At 32.0% G+C, this 21682-nt stretch overlaps 1 protein-coding gene across 1 annotated transcript; it reads left to right on the forward strand.

Annotated features, from left to right (window-relative positions):
• Nucleotides 1–516: 516 nt before the first annotated feature.
• LOC107437797 (uncharacterized) lies at nucleotides 517–15555 on the forward strand. Its single transcript, XM_087163114.1, has one exon. The coding sequence runs from the start codon at nucleotides 978–980 to the stop codon at nucleotides 4068–4070; it is 3093 nt and encodes a 1030-aa protein (XP_087019240.1). The 5' UTR covers nucleotides 517–977; the 3' UTR covers nucleotides 4071–15555.
• Nucleotides 15556–21682: the final 6127 nt, after the last annotated feature.

Consider the following 21682-nt stretch of genomic DNA (forward strand, 5'->3'; position numbering starts at 1 on the left):
GCCGGAGTCGAGTTAATTTTGTTTTTGTGCTTAACTTCGTAGTCTTGATTGTAACGCTGCATTGCTCATAAAAACATGCAAACTTGAGAATTATCTATTGATATTTAAAAAATATTTATCTAAGTATATCGCCGATCAACCGATTTTTTTTTGAAAAAAAGGTTGACAATGCCTTAAATATTTTAGTAATTTTTTAAAAAAAAAGTCTAATCAGTGTTCTGCTTAGTAGCTAGATTGTATAAAAATAAAATTTTTCTCCGTGTTTTTTTTTTTTTTTTTTTTTTAAAAAAAAAAAAAAAAAAAGACTCAAATTCAAGCTTTTTTAATTTTTCTTGATGAGTAACACCCTTTAGTTATAACCAGTAGATATTCAAAAAAAGTTTATTTGAAATAAGTTTAATTTGAAAATTCAAAAGAATGTTATTCTAAGAAAAGCATGCCTTCATCAGAAGTTGTTCCAAAAAGTTGAGGGATTAATAGCGGATTACTTGACCTGTAGGAAAGCGGGGATTAGTGATTTCTGTTTTGAGAACTTTAAAATGTAAAGACAGTACACGGTCAACCATCGATTTATAATGCTCAACCATTGCAATTTCGAAAATATTTGATAAACTACGAAATGCTTTTTTAGCCTATTCACTAATAATAATTTCTGCAATTGTCAGTATATGATACTCAGAGATACAAAACAGATGTTGAAAAAAAAAAAACCTTTAAACCTGAAAGACGTCAGTTGTAGGGAAAAAAGTGACAAGATACGTCAATATGCCACTAAACGACGAATCTGATATTGTGTTTGATTTAGCCTTTTCGAATTACTTTGTTCTATCTATCAAAGCAGATGGCAGAGACGAAGTAAGAATCACTGCTTCGATAGTATATAAATGACTACTCAAGACAGCGTTTTGATACTTTATGAAAATTCTTTTGTTTTGCTGAAAAAGTAAGTATTGATTTATTTTCTTATTTCAAACGACATGGCGTTAGATGGGAATTATGCGCATAAAAGTACAGCTTTGATGCGTCTGAAGCGGGAGCTTAGTTTAGAGGAGCTGTCCGCTTACTGCAAACGATTGGAAGATGGTCAGAACGTTTCAGACACATGGCTTGGCATAGCGGGTGCTGTAGCTTCGGTTGCAGGTGCTTTGGTTATGCCGGGATTGGGGGTGGTCCTGGGCGGCATAATGCTGGGCGCTTCAGCTGCTAAGGGTTTGCTGGGTGACACCAGTATCGAAAGAGATTGCGCTGACGTTCCATTCAAGGAATTAGAACAAAGACTGGACAAAAAATTCAACGAAGTCAACCGTAAATTGGATCAGCAAGCAGAGATTTTGAAAGGCATTTCTGAAAAAGTGAGCGAAACACTTTCTCAGCTAGAGTTAACCAGGCAAGAGATGAACGCTGGATTTGAGCGCATTCTAACGTCCATTACAGCTCAAGACATCAGCGACATCATATCCGATATCGAAAACGCGAGGATGTCAATTGCTTTCAGCGAAAGTAGTAAAAGGGAGGCGAGCAAAGAAGAATACGTAAACATAATAAAACAAGAATTAAAAGATAATTTTCTATTTAATTATGTGAAACAGCAAGGTTCTTTGTTTGAAGCACTGTTTTCGATGATCAACAAGAAATACGCGGTTCCGAGTAACATAAACGATCAGAATGCGTATAACGCCCTCGCAGCTTTGAACTTTGGCACACTGACTTACGCATCGATTGTTTTTACCCTTCTAGACGAGTACGCGTACATATCCGAATACTTTTACCAAACGAACGAACTTGGTGAGTTCAACCAACATTTAGATAAACTTTTGTTTTATTTTACCACTTTCAAGCGCATTATGAATACAAATCGCAATGGTCTAATCGATAAAGTCATTCAGTTGTTGGATAGTGCTAAAAACAGCCATGACATGCGAAACTCTAAAAAAGATTTGTACAGTGCTTTTGAAAGTCACATTTTAACACTAAGGCAGTTGAAACAAAAAATAAATGACATCACCTTACCAGTTATCGATAAAGCACCGGAAAACGACATCGATATATCATTCAAGTCTTACGTGGGTGTAAGACGCAGTAATACTAACTTTTTAGATTGGAAGCGTGGTGCTAAGGTCAGCTATGCTTTACAATTTGAAAGCGATGGTAAATATTCTAAAATAAGCAAATGGCTGCCACAGCAGGAAGTTATTGATATCGCTAACCCTGACATTAAGTTGAGAAATTCCAATCGCATGAACAGGCTAGTCTTTCGAAAATTCGACAATAATCCCCCGGAATTGATACGAGTCGTATCAAACGCTCAAAGAGCATTCAGGGATGTAGACAGAGATTTGTATAATTTAGCTTTTGTAGATTCGTACCAGGATTATGAGATTTTGAATAACATGAATAAACTTATAAGTCTGGGAGCAAGTGTAAAGGCAGTGTTCGAGAACAAGAGAGGGGTTATCCACGCTGCCGCAGAATCGGGGAGGGTGGGGATGTTAAAGCGGATATTAGACATTGATCGTTCGCTGATTAATCAGAAAGATTCCATTGGCTACACCCCGCTGCATATAGCTTCGGAAAGGAAAGAGGTCGATGTCGTGAAAGAACTTATTAAGCGGAGGGCTGACGTAAACTGTAAATCGAACACTTATCACTTGACACCCCTGCATCTAGCCGTTCGTTATCAGTCTGAAGACACCGTGAAAGAACTGCTGGCAAGTCCCAACATCAATCCGAACGAACAAGACAAGGCTGGAATGACTCCATTGCATATCAGCGTGTCGGATGAAACTTTTAGTTCGTCTATTGTATGGAGGTTATTAACCAATCGGAAGGTTGATCCGAATGTGAAAGACGCGAATGGTTTAGCACCCATCCATTACTCGGCAATTTTGGGACTGTACATGGCTACCCAGAACTTTCAGCAGAGGAAGAATGTCGATATGTTCCCAAAGGACAACACTGGCATGACTCCGCTTCATTACGCCGCCATGAAGGGACACGATGGGTTAATTACAGACTTAGTGACCAACAACAGGAGCCACATCAATGACGTGGCGGGAGAGAGGGAGTGGTCTCCTCTGCATTACGCAGTGTTCTTCAAGCAAGCAGAATTTGCCAAACTTCTGCCATCGCTCGTCAACAACCAGCCATACATGGACGTAGATTGCGTAGACGTAGACAACCAGACACCTCTGCATTTAGCAGCTGCAAGTGGTCAGAAAGACGTAGTGAGCACTTTCATCGCCAGAGGAGCGAAAGTTTACATAAAAACAGTTAATGACCACACACCCCTTGATCTGGCAATCATCCATGGAAAGAAAGACATCATCGGAGAGATATTGAAAGCGGAAGAGAGGCAGAAAACGCAAACAGGTAAAGCAGCAAGGCAGGAAGATACACTGGCGTGTGGCTTAGCTAAGGGAGATATTCTTGATATGCTGATAAGAGCAAACCGCTGCAGCAGCAAATTTCTGCGTGCAACCGATCACCAGGAAGATAGTCACATTCGATCATCACTGATTGAATCTATCAGGTCAAAATTAAACGTAACTAGTGACAACATGAATCGTTACGCCAGAAAGATAGTATCAAGAAATGAGAATCTTCGCGGAAAAAAATATTTAAGTTCCTCAAAGTCCAAGGAAAATTTGGATCGAAAGAGTAGCGCAGTTTTAAAGCACGTAGACATTAACGGTGCTTTACTTTTACTAGACCTGTTTATTAGAAAATTTACTAATGAGAAATATAATTCAGATTGGGTTAATGACGATGAGCAGTTGGACGCGCGTGCTCGCACGTTGAGCATCATGGAGAGTCTAGAAAAGGTCATGGAATCTGTTGCAAAAGAAGGAGACCTGTTCGATGTACATTCGAAAATCTATAAGGCTGTCTTGAGTGGTAATGAAAACAAACTATTAAGTACGTTATGCTCATACGTCAAAGATAACTCGTCTTTGGAGCCAAAAAATGTCGATAAGATTGTAACACACATCTTGAAGAATAGTTTCATCATCAGCAATCCTAAAAAATCGTCCGGGAAGTTTCAAAATGTCGTTACTTACACTTGTTATTAGAATATTATCTTCTGTTTGCGTGTAGTAAAAAGCAGTTTGAAGAACTAATGAATAGCATTTTTGATTTACTTTAGAGGACGCTATGCCGCGGGGGAAACTTTTCATGGCTAGTTTTTTTTCTTCCGTTTTCATAGGCATAGTTGGGACTTGGCTCCGCTTTCATCACTTGGTATCCGACGATACTATTTCGCTATTTTTAGGAGAAACAATCCTGAAAGTGGTTACTATTTGGCGATCGTATAAGAAAAATATTTATTTCGCAATCTTTATGGGCAATTTTTTTAACATTAAATATTTCATAAATTTGATGATATTTCTCTCTTTTGAGTGAATAGTTTGTTCTTTTTGAAGTATTTTGTCGGGAAAAAAGCAGTTTTTAAATTTAAAATATATTGAATTAACTAGACTGAAAAAGAATTCACTGTTTGCATTTGGCACGCATTTAGGGTTGTCTCAATTTCAAGCGCAAATATATTTCTCCTTTCCCGCGCTGAAATGAACTCTGCGTTTGGGGAGGTGGAGCCAAATACCAACACCTGGTGAACGAACTATAGTTAAAGATTTAAAGTTTAGAGAAAAGTGAACTTATGTAATCCTAGAGTAAAACATGAAGTTTCAATTAATGAAAAAGTTTTTCAAAGGGGGAGGGGCAAGATCCAGATGCTTACCAATCCCGATGATTGCTTCTCAATAATTACTGCTTCTTGGCATCAATCAGTTGAAAGTATTCAACTGAAAATATATGTACTGAAAAGAACACTTGTGCCTCCCACGTTCAAATATTTCCGCTATGTCGCTATTAAGGTCTATAAGTTAACATATATCATTTTTCTAAGTAATCACTTTTTGAAATAACTTTTAAAATTAAAAGTATATTGTTATAACAAATTTCGCAACTGCAATTTAGTATTTTTGCTTATGCATACAGTTTGCTTTGCATTCACCACTTTGTCTATGAAGCTGAAAGTTAAGTCATTTAACGAATCTCTTTAATCGTCATTCATATGTCAGCATATTTATGTATTTTCCTCCCCCAAAAATAATAATTGCAAAGCGTTTAATAAGATCAGACACCGATTTAAATAACTTTATCTTAAAATACAACGCAGAATTATATTATTGTAATATTAATAATAAAAAAAAAACCTCCTAAACTTTTAATTTAGAAATCCAAACAAAATCAAAAACGTAATAATAACAGTACAGGTAAGTTTAACCTTTAAAAATTAGGCAAACAGAAATATTTATAGGAAAACAATACCTTTATGACTTATATCAATTCCATGCTGATGACAACCACACCAATATGAAAATAAATGTGGGAAACTGGACCCTACCATGTGATTTTTCGGCCAATATAAATGTATTGACAACAATGGAAAACACCATCATTAAATTTTTATATCGAGAAAAAAATTACTGCGCGATAATTTTCCCACTGCGTATCGGAAGATTGCGTAATCCTATCGTAAGTTTTTTTAAGTTTGATTTTTTCAATTTTTTTTTTAAACATTTGAAACTTCTTGATTTATTCTAGGTTTATCCGAACTCACTTTTTTATACTTTAAATTTTAATTTGCTTCTGGAGATGAAAAAGAATTGCCATGTAGGTTTTTTCCCGCGGTATAGCATTCTTTTAACTGGTAATTTTCAGCATTTATTTCTTCTTTAATTCATTTAATTTAGACACGTTTGGAATAATTTAATTATTATTTTACAATTATTAAAAAAACCATCACTTCAGAAAAAAACATTGTCCGGAAAGTTTCAAATTTTGATTACTAACATTTGTTATTAGGGTGAATTTTTCTATTTGCATAGCTGCTCAATCTCCTGGTCTTGGCGGAAGGTTTTATTTTTATTTTTAAAGTGGTAGTACAATCTATACATTTGCATTCTTTGTTTAACCACGCTAATTTATAATGATTTTGACAACCACTGCTTGTAAATAATTTAAATAAATATGCGAGAGTCCTAACAAAACTCTTTAAAACTATTAAAACGAATTCTGCTTACAATCATAAAATCGATATCTATATCGCTCTACCCATTCGAAGTACCTCCATCAGAAGTATTGAAAACGGCAGTTATGTATTTCAGTGCAGGGTCACAAAAAAAATTGCAATTTAAAGATAAAAGAAAAAAACAATTTGTTTCTTTTTTCACTGATTAATTTCTATTTTAATTTTTCCGGTAGAATCCGCTTATTATCGACATGACTGAAATATTTTGCGACTTCCATCGGATTTTAAAAATTCATTTTTTATGCTCGACAATCCTTTACCCAAAATTGTTATTTTTACGTAAATTTTAAGGAGTAAATCTACTATTAGTTTTATTAATCTTAATTTTTAAAATAATAAAATTGAATGAAAGATTTCAAAAACTTTCAGGTAGATTAAAAAGGAGAATATTATTCTAACATAAAACAAATAACTTTGAATAATTAAGAGAGCTGATGATTCCTACGCTTTCCGTTTCACGTGTGACAAAAATAGAAAGATTTTTACCTTTTTAGTTCACATGTGAATCGTAATTTTTGAAATGTTTATTTTATTATATTCTTCTTTTTAGTTTTCTTGTCTGTCAGTTGGTTTATACCAAAAAAGTGACAGAATAAAGATAAAGTGTTGTAAGTTAACTTTAAAAAGAAATTGTAACTTGCATTGCCATCAGTTAAGAGTCCTTCATTTTTTTTGAAAGATTTGAGTTCTCTAGCTATTGAAAAAAGTAGTTAGAATATCGATTGCCGATAAATCGTTTTTGGTAATCGTATCGTAAAAATTTTGTTTATGGGTATCTGAAAATGATCGAAACATGAATTTTCATCAGGCTTGAGTGCTTTAACTAATCAGAAAGTAGTCGAAATTCCAATGGTCAGATTCCATCGTTAGTTAATAAACACGTTTTCAAAGCGCAGGTTAATCCACTGATGTGGTATTCAATGCAATGTTCGGCATCTCATGTAGAAGACAAACTGTAATCGATGCTACTTTTAATTTGTTATTCAAAACTAGTTTTAATTTTTTTCTCCAACTTATTAAAAGGCTCTGCTTACTGGTCTCATTCAGCATTGCTTTTTCTTTTTCTTTCTTAAAAGTAGATAAGGAATGATTTTATGAAATATATTCATTTTGCTAGTAAGTAAATGTTGGTGTCTCTGGTAATGAGCCTGGCAGAAATGGGGGCACTACTGAGGTTGCAACACCTGACTACCTCATCAAGAGATTTACTCCCTGAAGAAAAGCCCTTCTGTTTACCACTGGTTTGGCAGAAAAAAGCCCTGGTGGTGCTCTAGAGTTGTTTAGGATTTCATCATTGGCCATTTTAAATTCTTAACTTTCAAAAATGTGGGGCAAAATCTTCCCAACATGTGCAATTTGAAACATCCGAACACATCCTCGATTCTTAGAGTCTTTCAATTTTGGTGTGTGATTTTGCCAGAGGAGGACTCATGGATTTGATAGGGTTGAGACTATACTGTGAAGGATAGGAAACAAGTTAATTGTAATAACTTGGATTTCAAAAATAACAACTGCACTTCGAATATTCAAACTTAGGAATGTGCGACACAATACGAAGTAACAGGCGATTTGCTAGCTACCCTTCACAGCCTCCTGTATTTTTAATAATTTTGATACAAATGTTGTCACACTTAATTTTTCTATTACAGTCGAACGATCGCATCTTTCGTTTTCCCCTATCTATCGACACAAATTCCTTATAATGCTACCCGCTTAGATTGTTTCTGATTTTCATTTCCATCGTTCAGAAATTCTACTTACATTTGAGAAAAAGATTTGTATTAAAAAGAAAAACACAGTGATGGTAATAATGTGTGTTGCAATTCTTATGCATCAGTTGATTAAAATGTTGAAACTGAAGAAGTGATGAAGCAAACCTTTGCTGAAGTACTCAAAACAATGCGGAACTATCTAGTTTTGCATCAGAGTTGCCAGACTCACAAATCAAATATATATCATGGTTACAATAAAATAGGTAAACCAATAATTAATCTAAGTTAAGTAAAAAAAGTAGACGAAAAAGAATTATATTTCATCTAATTCGATGTGCGACACAGATCTGTATTTAATTAACTTTGATTAACATTCTAACATATCTAGAGAAACTTTGTTCAACTTTAATAATCCATTTTGCTGATAAAGATTAGCTGGTGCTGACGTCATTGGTCACATGTGTGGGTATGGGAGGTCTTCTTCTTGAAATGCAAATACCCAATTGATTAAAGTAAAAACTGTATTGGAAGAAAGAGAAAAATAATTGTAATTTAACTTTTAGTGTTATTTTAATTGTATGAATATTCTTTGTTGTTGACATACAATAAATTGTCTGAAAAAATTTTAAAAGTGTGAGATATTTTTGCTGCTGGAAATTTTATATGTTTTAATTTCTCTTTAATTATTTAGAAATCATTTAAAAAAAACATTTCCCTTTATTTGCAATAAAATTCCATTTTATTTGCAAATATCGCATTGAGTTGGTTAAAATATTTTTCAAACTCATAACTTTTTGAATATTTCTCAGATCAAAACTCTGAATAAACAAATAATACTTAAAATAATCAAATCTTCGGAGTATCATTGCAATTATTTTGCAAATTATGATAAAAATTGAAGTTCATGATTGCTTTCAAGATATTATACTTAAAAATTTTCGAACCTTTTATATGATACGTGACGTTATAGTACGTCGATGGATCCAATAAAAATGGGACTTTTTTAATCGCAGCAGACGATTTTTATTTTCATTGTTATGGCAACAAGTTATTTTGTGTACATTGTCATGCCATTGTTTTTTTAATTGTTTTTATTCTCATTGTTATTCTCATAGAACTTTATCTAGAGTCTAAAATATTGTTTGAAAGTGTTAAGTTCTTTTTTTAGTAGCTTTATTACAAGTTATTCAATTAATCATAAGTGAGAGCTATGTTTCTCATGCAGTTGCAAAATGGATAATAACTCTAGAAAATGTCAAACCTATTGAAACTTTGCGCAGATTACAGTTTGGCAATGATATCCTGTCGAAAGCTCACTTATTTAAAGAAGGTTCGTGAAGAAGTCTCTCACGGCAGAGAAAAACTGACCAATAACGACTGACAAAGGAAAGTTAACAGAGATGCAAAGCATAAATCACGAAACATCTCAGCAAAGGTGTTTGAACACAAATCAAAAGACATTTGTCGGTAACCTGCAATTGGTTTACTTCTTTCTATGCCACCGGGACTAAGAAACTTCAAAAACGTTGGAAAAAGTGTGTTCACGAAAAATAACATTTTTGTATTTTTTTAAAGTAAAATTTTAATATTTAGTTATTAAAAGTCTCATTTATATTTGATACAACCTCGTGTGTACTATATGGCAAAATTAGGCACTACTGGCCCGTGGACCTGGTAATGGCCAATTATATCATTTTTCGCAGTGGTCACCACACGTGGCCATTTTTTTCTTCAAAATTTTAAGCTATCATTGCTAAAATAAAGCGTTTCTTTTGAAACATTTCTTAAAGTACAGCAAACATGATAATGTTCATTTTTTTAATTGTAGAAGAAAAACTCTTTTTCTGATCAAATATTTACATTTTTGTGCAAAAATGCCTTCATGAAAAGAAAAAAAAATTGTAGTAAATTTATTGAGAATATGTTGTTAACTGCCATTTTAGCTTCAACCCCTTCGTGACATCATATAACGTGTGTCACAAATCACACACGATTTAATCTTCACGGCCCAGGATTTCATGACCACGGATCACAAGATTTCTGACTCTAGCGACCCAATATCAGGCGGACGTGATCTCAATAGGGTACTCTCGTATTAGTATGCTTACGTACTCTTTAAGAAGGGACTGGCGAGCATCTTTCTCTCTCCCCAAGTCCTGAAGGGGTTGAAGAAAACAGTATATTTTATCTACGGTAAGATCTCCCCCAGCTTTAAAGTCTGTGGCCGTCTGCTGCTATGGAAACAAGAATAGTGCATTTCAGGGAGGGTAGCTTCTCTTCACTCTAACACAATAGACTGAAGAAAAAGATTCCCTTTCTCTCGACGATCCAAGACAAATCTTGTCCTAAACAGTGAGTGACCCCACACCCCTACTTGAATCAGTTATACGACCCCGTTACCATAGTCACCGCTACGGGTCCAGACCAATGGCTAGGCAAGTTCTTACTTTAGACAAACTATACATGCATGTTACTGTGAATGACCGAAATGGGTGGACGATCACATAGTCGCTTTAGTAAATGTCCGAAATATATACTAGGTCTAGTTAAGTGCCACTGACCGGTATTCTCTACTTCAATGTTTTTTTTAAGTACCACCTCTTAATATGCATTCAACCGGTAATCCGAACACTCATGTTTTTCCTAATCTATCCTCGGCAAATATTTAAATATGGAATAAATATCAACGAATAAATTAATATCAAATCGGATATAACAAATATTTCGGGCATTCACGAAAGCGACTATGTGATTGTTGACATTCACGGGTGAAAGTCGACATTCGGTCATTCACGGTAATATATATATATTTGCTTTATATCAAATTGTATTAATGTAACAAATTATGGTTATTGCGACATCGATGCTAAAAATGAATCACTTTTTTCAATTCTGTAAAAAAACTTATTTTTGAGCCCTTAGTAAGCTGTATGGTACATTTGTAAAATTTAAAAAATTATTGTCTTATTCTAATGTGTCTATTTTACATTGGATTAATTTATAAAAAAAATATAATGCAAAATTGCAAAAGTGTAATTCACTTTATTGATTTTTTTATGTATTTTACTATAAAAAATTAAATAATTACCATAAATTATTAAATATTTTACAAAAAGTAAAAAAAAAATTTAGCATGAAGATTCTGCTGTTGTTCAAAAAACAGAAAAGATAAGTACTCTTTTGTTTTTTCAGTGCATTTAAGACCTACATAACTTAATTCTGATATGTGGGCACTGAAAGTGATTTTGATGCAAGTCTTTGGAAAACTTTAAATGCTTTTCATAAATAATTGCATCTTTTTTTTTCACAATTTACCAGGCCAATTTTAAAAAACCTGTCTATTTTGCTTTGTTCTTCGTTTTATGGTACATATTTAAACCAATTTCTTTTTTTTTTACGAAATTGTTATATGTGAATTTTTTATTTAAGTTTTAAGTAAAGTTTGACGACTTTGCATTTTAATTTCTAATTTCAGTATCAAAAGTCAAACTTATAAAATTTTAAAATTTAAATCTTTAGTATTTCAACTCTCTTTTAGAATTTCAACCATCTTTTAAAATTTCAACCTCAAAGTTAATTTGCGACCCCCACATTGGAGGTTGTAAATTAATTTTTAATCAGGCAAAAACAAAACTCTATCGAAATCTAACAAACTACAGTAGAGGAAGTAGTAAATATCCTATAGAGTATCCTATACAGTAGAGGAAGTAGTAAATATAACAGGTTTCATTGGAGGCTGGAAGGAGTTTCAAATAATCCTTTTTCGAATCTTCTCTGTTTATTCACGCAATCAAGACAGATTTCAATAGCGGATTTGTTTCCCTTTAAATATCAATTTCATATTTTGTTTTCCTTTTTGATAAGGATTCTAAAGATACATATTGAGTGCGGTATTAACTTAACACCTTATATATATATATACAAAAGACATACATGATTACAAAATGGGTCGTTTTGGCTGAAGTTGAAAAGGGGACTTTCACCAAAATTTTTAAACCTTATTTTGCTTTTCGAAGATACAATGTACCACAAACATTTTCTCATTTCTTTAATTATAATTATTCTTATCTTCTAAGAACTGGCTTCACAAAAAATATTATTTAAATGAATTTTGAGATAATTATCACATTTGAACCCATGTTTGATTGAATTATTGAAAAGACTCAAAACAATTTTATTTAGCTCATTTGAAAATTATTTAAAAATATATGCAAATGAATTCTATGCATCATTTGTAATAGTTTTCCAGAATATACCTTAAAGAATTTTTTTTAATCATAAAATGCTCATAAATCTAATTTTGGATATTTAGCATTTTTCTTAGAATGGTTTTGATTCTATAATTTGTTCAAGTTCATACACTTCATATTTGAAATATGAAAATATGTATTTGTAATTGAATGTTTATTTCGAACTTCTTATAAGAATATGTGTCATAAAAATATGTATAATAAGATTATTATTTTAAATATTTTAGCCAAAATTGTTTATTTATTTTGAAATTCATTTTGCTTAAAATGAAGCATTTAGTATTTCCATTTATTATCGTTCTGGTTCATATCTTGCTTTGCAACACATATTAGTTTAAGCCCTTGAAAAAAAATGATGAAAAATATATTTCTGCCTATAGAATCCTTTTCATAGAATAATCCATTTCTTCTAAAAGAATGGATTAAAAAAAACCAAACATTTCAAAGATCACGAAAAAGAAGCATTTCTAAAAGATCACGAAGGAAAGAAGTCTGGAAAGAAATTTCGAGCAATTAATGTTTGAAAGGATATTCGAAAGAATGGATTAAAAGAAAACCTAAACATTTGAAAGAAGATCACGAAAAAGAGGCATTTCTAAAAGATCACGAAAAAGAAGCATTTCTAAAAGATCACGAAGGAAAGAAGTCTGGAAAGAAATTTCGAGCAATTAATGTTTGAAAGGATATTCGAAAGAATGGATTAAAAGAAAACCCAAACATTTGAAAGAAGATCACGAAAAAGAGGCATTTCTAAAAGATCACGAAAAAGAAGCATTTCTAAAAGATCACGAAGGAAAGAAGTCTGGAAAGAAATTTCGAGCAATTAATGTTTGAAAGGATATTCGAAAGAATGGATTAAAAGAAAACCTAAACATTTGAAAGAAGATCACGAAAAAGAGGCATTTCTAAAAGATCACGAAAAAGAAGCATTTCTAAAAGATCACGAAGGAAAGAAGTCTGGAAAGAAATTTCGAGCAATTAATGTTTGAAAGGATATTCGAAAGAATGGATTAAAAGAAAACCCAAACATTTGAAAGAAGATCACGAAAAAGAGGCATTTCTAAAAGATCACGAAAAAGAAGCATTTCTAAAAGATCACGAAGGAAAGAAGTCTGGAAAGAAATTTCGAGCAATTAATGTTTGAAAGGATATTCGAAAGAATGGATTAAAAGAAAACCCAAACATTTGAAAGAAGATCACGAAAAAGAGGCATTTCTAAAAGATCACGAAAAAGAAGCATTTCTAAAAGATCACGAAGGAAAGAAGTCTGGAAAGAAATTTCGAGCAATTAATGTTTGAAAGGATATTCGAAAGAATGGATTAAAAGAAAACCCAAACATTTGAAAGAAGATCACGAAAAAGAGGCATTTCTAAAAGATCACGAAAAAGAAGCATTTCTAAAAGATCACGAAGGAAAGAAGTCTGGAAAGAAATTTCGAGCAATTAATGTTTGAAAGGATATTCGAAAGAATGGATTAAAAGAAAACCCAAACATTTGAAAGAAGATCACGAAAAAGAGGCATTTCTAAAAGATCACGAAAAAGAAGCATTTCTAAAAGATCACGAAGGAAAGAAGTCTGGAAAGAAATTTCGAGCAATTAATGTTTGAAAGGATATTCGAAAGAATGGATTAAAAGAAAACCCAAACATTTGAAAGAAGATCACGAAAAAGAGGCATTTCTAAAAGATCACGAAAAAGAAGCATTTCTAAAAGATCACGAAGGAAAGAAGTCTGGAAAGAAATTTCGAGCAATTAATGTTTGAAAGGGTATTCGAAAGAATGGATTAAAAGAAAACCCAAACATTTGAAAGAAGATCACGAAAAAGAGGCATTTCTAAAAGATCACGAAAAAGAAGCATTTCTAAAAGATCACGAAGGAAAGAAGTCTGGAAAGAAATTTCGAGCAATTAATGTTTGAAAGGATATTCGAAAGAATGGATTAAAAGAAAACCCAAACATTTGAAAGAAGATCACGAAAAAGAGGCATTTCTAAAAGATCACGAAAAAGAAGCATTTCTAAAAGATCACGAAGGAAAGAAGTCTGGAAAGAAATTTCGAGCAATTAATGTTTGAAAGGATATTCGAAAGAATGGATTAAAAGAAAACCCAAACATTTGAAAGAAGATCACGAAAAAGAGGCATTTCTAAAAGATCACGAAAAAGAAGCATTTCTAAAAGATCACGAAGGAAAGAAGTCTGGAAAGAAATTTCGAGCAATTAATGTTTGAAAGGATATTCGAAAGAATGGATTAAAAGAAAACCCAAACATTTGAAAGAAGATCACGAAAAAGAGGCATTTCTAAAAGATCACGAAAAAGAAGCATTTCTAAAAGATCACGAAGGAAAGAAGTCTGGAAAGAAATTTCGAGCAATTAATGTTTGAAAGGATATTCGAAAGAATGGATTAAAAGAAAACCCAAACATTTGAAAGAAGATCACGAAAAAGAGGCATTTCTAAAAGATAACGAAAAAGAAGCATTTCTAAAAGATCACGAAGGAAAGAAGTCTGGAAAGAAATTTCGAGCAATTAATGTTTGAAAGGATATTCGAAAGAATGGATTAAAAGAAAACCCAAACATTTGAAAGAAGATCACGAAAAAGAGGCATTTCTAAAAGATAACGAAAAAGAAGCATTTCTAAAAGATCACGAAAAAGAAGCATTTCTAAAAGATCACGAAGGAAAGAAGTCTGGAAAGAAATTTCGAGCAATTAATATAGGAAAGGATATTCGAAAGAATGGATTAAAAGAAAACCCAAACATTTGAAAGAAGATCACGAAAAATAGGCATTTCTAAAAGATCACGAAAAATAAACATTTCTAAGAGATCACGAAGGAAAGAAGTTTGGAAATGAATTTCGAGCAAACTGATATTTGAAAGGAGATTGCAAGTGCATTTGAAATGTAACCACGGGTAACAGATATTTGAAAGGAGATTTCGATCAACAGACCTTTGAAAGAAGAAATAAAGTCTCAAAAAAGAGAAATTTGGAAAGGACATTTAAGGGAGATGGCGAGACATTAAAAAAGAGATACCTTAAAAGTGTATGTAAAATGCTTTGTGAGATACGAAGGATTGAATGAGCCCAGTTTCATGATCGCGTAGAATCAAAGAAAATAACCCAAGAGAGACAATTAATGCACTCAATAACAATCTGTGCATTTATTCATAATTTAGTTTTACACTTTTTAAAAAAATAAAGTAGAATATGTACTGAACTTTGAATTAAGATTACGACAACTACCAGAAGAGATATCAACTAAAATTTGTGAGAAATATTTCATCCGAGACGAGAGCCCATAAAGATCCTATAAAACCTGAAAATTCTGAATATTGAAGACATAATTCCTTCAAAAAATGTTTCCAAATCTCCTTGCATTAACAAAACTCTATACTATGTACAATTGTGCTCTTGCTCTGGTAGCGGTAAATTGCTACTCATAAATTACAATGATTTTTTTTGTGCATAAATTTCGTCTTGAATTAAAAATCAGTGTTGTCTTTCCTTTTGTTCCTAAATTCTTCTCATGCAATACACAAATGCAGAAGTCTCTATTTAGGTATGATTGTCAAATAAATGCACGAAAAGGTTTCTCAAATCATTTTTTTTCAGGGGGAGGCAAGAATTTGACAAAAATATAATTTTATCATACTACAGTAAAAAAAAGGAATTATTTGGTTATCTAAAAATAAAGTTCTATTCAGCGGAAACTTTTAAGTTCGCTCCTTTAAGAGGACGCTACACAAAGGACGAAATCCCTCATGGCAAATTCTTTTTTAACTAAATAGATTATATAAAATTTAAGGTATAGAAAAAATGATTACAAGTTAATCTAGATTAAATCAAGAAGTTTCGAATGCTGAAAAAATATCTTTCAAGACATCGATATACATATAAATGATGGCAGTAGGTTACCGCTGTGAGGAAGCTATCCAGCAATAATTTGTTTGCCGGTTGAAAAATTTCATAGTTTAATCTAGGTTTGTTTCATTATCACGTAACTTTAAAACAACAATGGAGAGGAAACACAATTTTCAACGAAAATTTTTTTATCGCGGTATCGCTAACTCGAACTGTTCGAACTCGCGTATCGTGTTTTGGTGGGAAGAAAAAATGGAATAAAAAGGGCAAAATCTAGACAAACGGGAATATTGCTATCTGAACAAGTGAGGTATTGTATCAAATGCATTTTTTTTTTACATTGAACCAAATGAGATCAGAAACAAACATCATTTATAAATATCATCAAAATATATTTGAGCATCACAGAAATGATTATGGAATCGGTCGGTATTCGACCGAAAGGACACGTGTTCGACCCATGTTCAAAGATACACCAAGCCATTTTGAGTGGTGGACAGAAAAAATTGGTTTTTATTTTTTGTTCGTATTTAAAAGATTCTCACTAAAACCAAAAAATTTCGACTTATTTTTTGAAAAATAATTTTTAAATACCAGCTCTTTAATTATAGTGTTGGAAAACTCAAAATTTTTAAAGTTCATTTATCACACATGTGGGAGGAGAATTCGAAAACTAATCTCTATTTCTCCACAAATAAGACATGCACGTAGATTAAATATAAATTGCATATTTACATTTGAAAGATACATTTTCTTCAATTTTTTCAAAAAAAATTATAATCATGGACATTCAAGCACTTATCATAGCTATTCAACTCCTGTTCGCTACAGCTCACCCACCCCGATAATTTCTTCGCAATAACTTGATTTCATAACCGTCACTGAACAGCCGACCCAATTTTTGGGCTCATGATTACCACTACTTTATGCTTCCAGATCATTGAGTTTGATAGTCCCAAAAAATGCCTGAAAATCCCGTTAAATACGAGTATAATTTTATTTTATTTTATGACCGTCGTCGAACAGCAGATCCAGTCTTTTGAGTTTAAAACTACTACTGTTCAACTCCGTAGCCGTGTCATTTTGAACCCAATCCGGAAGACAAGGGAACTCCTGGATAAAATGTTGGGAGAAATCTGCCTTCATGGAGGACTTTTTGATGGAACTAACCCGCATTTGCGTTACATGGAGTGGAAAACCACGAAAACCTCCCACGGTTAGCCCGAAGGAAAGGAGACTCTAACCCATGATTTGTCTAGCACTGAAGATATTTTACGTCAGGTCGGTGAGGGCCGGGTGTGGAATTCGTATCGATCAGCCATCGCTGTGGTTCGAACCAGGCTCACCTCATTGGAAGGCAAACCACGCCTCCTTCGCAATAATTATTGTTTCTTGGCAGAAAAAAGTTTTTCTTACTACAAAATGCACTTAAAGTATATGAACAAAAATAATAATTCTGTTTACGCTTACGTCCAAACGTTTCCCAACTGATTCTATTATTAGGTGAATACAAATAATTTTGCTCAGGAATCACTGTTTAAAATAACATTTCAAAAATCGCAAAAATCGTATATCGTTATTACAAATTTGATAAGACCTTAATTTACTGTTTTCGTTAACCAAATATATTAAATACATTATTTGTGCATACTTCACTATGCGCATGATGCCGATCGAATTTCTTAATCGTTTAACGAATCTCTTTAATTCAAAATATAATATTAATATAGTTTGCACCAAAAAATAATAATTTTAAAACGGTTCATAAATTTAGAGTCTGATTTACATAAAGTTTATCTTAAAATGTAACATATTAAGGTAATATCATAAAATTATAAGAAGGAAACCAATATTAAAGAAATCGATAAATATATTATTCCAAATCAATACATACGTATGTATGTTATTGTAGCAATTACTTAATGAACTTACTAAAAATAAAATAAGCAGATGTACAACCACATTCTATCAGCTTTTATAAAACTCAACAATCTTTGAATGTAATTTTTTCTCAAATCTATTTGCTAAATTGCGAATAAATTTTCACATGACTTAAAAAGAAATATCCTACTTCATAATTAAAACATTCGGCTGTCAGCGGAAAAAATACGAATGAAATGTTACGTAAGTCAAGATCCTCATAAGTTGACTACATTTAAATATTAATCACCCAATATTTCTGCATTGTTTGCCAAAGATAAATAATTCATATTAATTTTTTTCTCGGCTTTTACTGAATAAAAACAATTGACACTTTAGATTTTCCAATAGAAAAAGACGTCGAATTACATAATATAAAAAAAATTATGACTTACAATTGAAAATTTTTTCTTCCACAATTAATTGATAAAAAATAATAAATAATTATTACAAATATCGTTTGCTTAAAATTATTTTTGTAAAAATGATTTTCATGAGCGGGTGAAATTTCTGAATTAGTTTTAAAGATATGACTAAAAACGCAAAAAGGGAAATTAACATTAAGGAGACCAAACTTTCATCCGCTCTCCTGTCTTAAACTATAAGGGACACAACTTCCAGATTGCGGCTACCCCCTCTGTTTTGAAGGCCAAGATTCTAAACGTGAAAAAAAAATTATTCAGAGAAAGTACGCTTTTATGTCTGATTTCGTAACTTAATTAATTTTCGTCATTCAAAATATAAGGTTCTAGTTTTACGTTCTTTAGTCTAACACATGTATAATTAAATAAACACATAAATCGGATCTAATTAAAAGTCAGAAAAATTCATTTCTTTAAATCAGACACAAAATCGCGCTTTCTCCAAATAAACATGCCTTTTTCTGTCAACGGATTCGGATGTCTCAAAATATAGAGGGGGGTGTAGCCACAATCTGGGAAATAGGGTCCCCATAGTTCAACTAGGAGAGCGATTCGAAGTTTGGACCCCTTAATGTCAATTTTTGCCTATTTCACCCTATCTCGAGAACTTTGGCACACATTTAAGATTCGTTTATCCAAAGATAATGCCATGCAAAAAATAAATTTCAGTAAATATTTATTATTTTTTATCATTTTATTTCATTGGCAGATAGGTACTGCAGAACTCTCTACCTATGGCAACACTTGGCATGCTTTCACCATTAGCGTGCAGAGAGTCATACTTAGAAGGAAGTACGTTAATTTCTGTATTGATTTTTAAAGAGATTAAAAACTTTTAAATTAGGAAACTCAAAATTACATGGAACATAGTTCTAAAAGAAAGCATCGTGGAATTAAAAAAATTTTTTTTTTGACAATTAAATACGAAAAATGTTGAGAAAGGGGAAAATATTCCTATACAATTGAGAAAAGGATGAGAGGGAAGAAGTTCTTTCCAGACGGTGTATTTGAGTGTTACGATCGCGATTAATAATCTAAAAAGTAACGAATTGTAAGGTATACCTTTTTTTTTGTCATTTTAAAGTAAATAATTTTTCATGACAAAATTCAATATACGAGCGAAATTGGTTGATTAGTTCCTGAGAAATTAAACTTTAAATTCTCTAAACAATTGCTTTACAACAAATCGTTGGTGAGCTTTTTTATTCTGGACACAGCAAAAATTATGAGTTTAATAACACGGATCAAATTGCTTGTTTAAGAAAATGAACACAGTTCACAATACGTGTTTAAGAAAAATGAACGTGGATAAAAATACGTGTTTAAGAAAAAGAACACAGCCCACAATAAGTGTTCAAGAAAATGGATGCATCAAAATACGCGTTAAAGAAACTAGACATGCATCAAAATACGTGTTTAAAAATTGGACACAGCTCACAGTAAGTGTTTAAGAAAATGGACGCAGATCAAAATGAGTATTTAAGAAAATAAACACAGTTTAAAAAATGTGTCTAAGAACATACACATAGCAATGTAAGAAAATGGACAAAGTATTTCCTTCCGTTTTCTCAAACTCTTCTTATGAAAATTGTTCTTTTTCAAAGAATATACTAATGAATCCAAATAAATTCGTAACGTGCTGTGGTATATTTGTCTGAATCACTTAGTGCATTCTTTTAAATGAGTCCTGATCTTTTTTTTAAGACTTAAAAAGTCAACACACGGTTTTACACTGAAGAGACATTACATTATGACCACCCTGCTAATAACATGTAGGACCACCTTTAGCCCTCAAAACTGCTATAGTCCATTCCACCTTAAGTTGGCACTGGAGAGAAAGGTAGGTAGAATGGATTACATGGAAACTGGGTTACTCTTTAAGTCAGTACGGGGATGAGGTAGCAACAAAGGGAGAGAAAGTGGCCAGTATTGGCGTTTAAGAAAGCAAAACGCCGATTTTTTTTAAAAAAAAAACCAAGAATCGTACTAAAATTTTGTACAGAATACGGAAAAGAGCACAATTTTTTAGAGCATTTCTCATAATTATTATTTTGAGATACTAGTTGTAAGCTGATTTCTTAATTAGTATTTAAAAAGCAGATTTTCTTATTATGATTTTTTAACTAAACGAAACTAATTTTAAACAGAAAAAATATATCTATTTAAAGATATTCTTTTTTGCTGAAATCTAAGTAAAAAAAAAAGGAAATGCATAGATGCGCAAAAATACTTTGTTTTAAATATTTATTTTTATATTCTTATTCTTATTTTTTGTAGATTAATGTACATTAATTTATCCCACATTGGTGATTTGTTGGGGAAGGAAAAGCCAGCATAGGCTGGAAATTATTGATCATGAAAAAGATCATACTTATGTTTTATAATACTTACTGTTTTTTTTTTCTTATTATAATTTTTTAATCAAACGAAACTAATTTTAAACAAAAAAAATTATATTTAAAAAGATTCTGTTTTGCTGAAATCTAAGTAAAAAAAAAAAACAAAATGCATAGATGCGCATAAATACTTTGTTTTAAATATTTAATTTTATATGCTTATTTTTTGTAGATTAATGTACATTAATTTATCCCTCATTGGTGTTTTGTTGGGGAAGAAAAAGTCAACATAGGCAGGAAATCATTGATCATGAAAAATATCATACCTATGTTTTTTTAATATTTACTGTTCTTTTTTTTTTATAAATGAAAAATTAAAAAAATCTTTTCAGAAAAGTTATTTTTTTCTGAAATATATTTGCTTCTAAGAGACAATAGAACTTACCTGAAAAAAATAATTAGTATTGTCCATATGGGGGGGCGTACTGTTTGTTCGCCGCCGCCATCCCCCCCCCCATGTTTTCAGCTGCCATATCCCACCCTCTTAGACTCAACAGGAACTCTTTGAATAACATGATAACCACCTATCCTGGTGGTTATCATGTTATTCATTTAATATTTTAACAGTTGACAGTTCCTTCTGCAAACTCTTTGTGGGGTAGCCCTGAATTTAATTCAATCCACAATTTCTCATCAGGCGAAATTCTACTTGGATGGGTAGGAGCATTTCTTCAAAAGAAAATACATATTTTGAAATATCAGAACTTTCCTTTACTTTTCAGGACCTTTGCAGGTGAAAGGAGGCTTAAGAGAAAAATCCGTATAATTTGTTATTTAAGTACAGTAGAATTAGTTAGCCTCGAAATATTTTGTCAGATACTGAAATATCTTAATATTTTCTACATAAGGGAAAGGTTTTCTCAGCTTTTTGGGCTTTGTATTTCAAAAGTAATTATTAAAATATTGATTGGTTTAAATTAACGTTTCGATGTTTAAAAAAAATTAATGATTCAAATTTTGCGTTTTTTTTAAAATTATTTCAATTCCTATACATTTTATTAGTTTATAAGTAACGGATTAACACTT

Source organism: Parasteatoda tepidariorum, chromosome 5, assembly GCF_982258835.1.
Source record: "Parasteatoda tepidariorum strain Cologne lab strain chromosome 5, Ptep-v5.0, whole genome shotgun sequence".
Lineage (NCBI taxonomy): Eukaryota > Metazoa > Arthropoda > Arachnida > Araneae > Theridiidae > Parasteatoda > Parasteatoda tepidariorum.

Bases quoted from the DNA above. Each gene is read 5' to 3' on its own strand.
- LOC107437797 (XM_087163114.1), top strand. From the start codon at position 978: ATGGCGTTAGATGGGAATTATGCGCATAAAAGTACAGCTTTGATGCGT.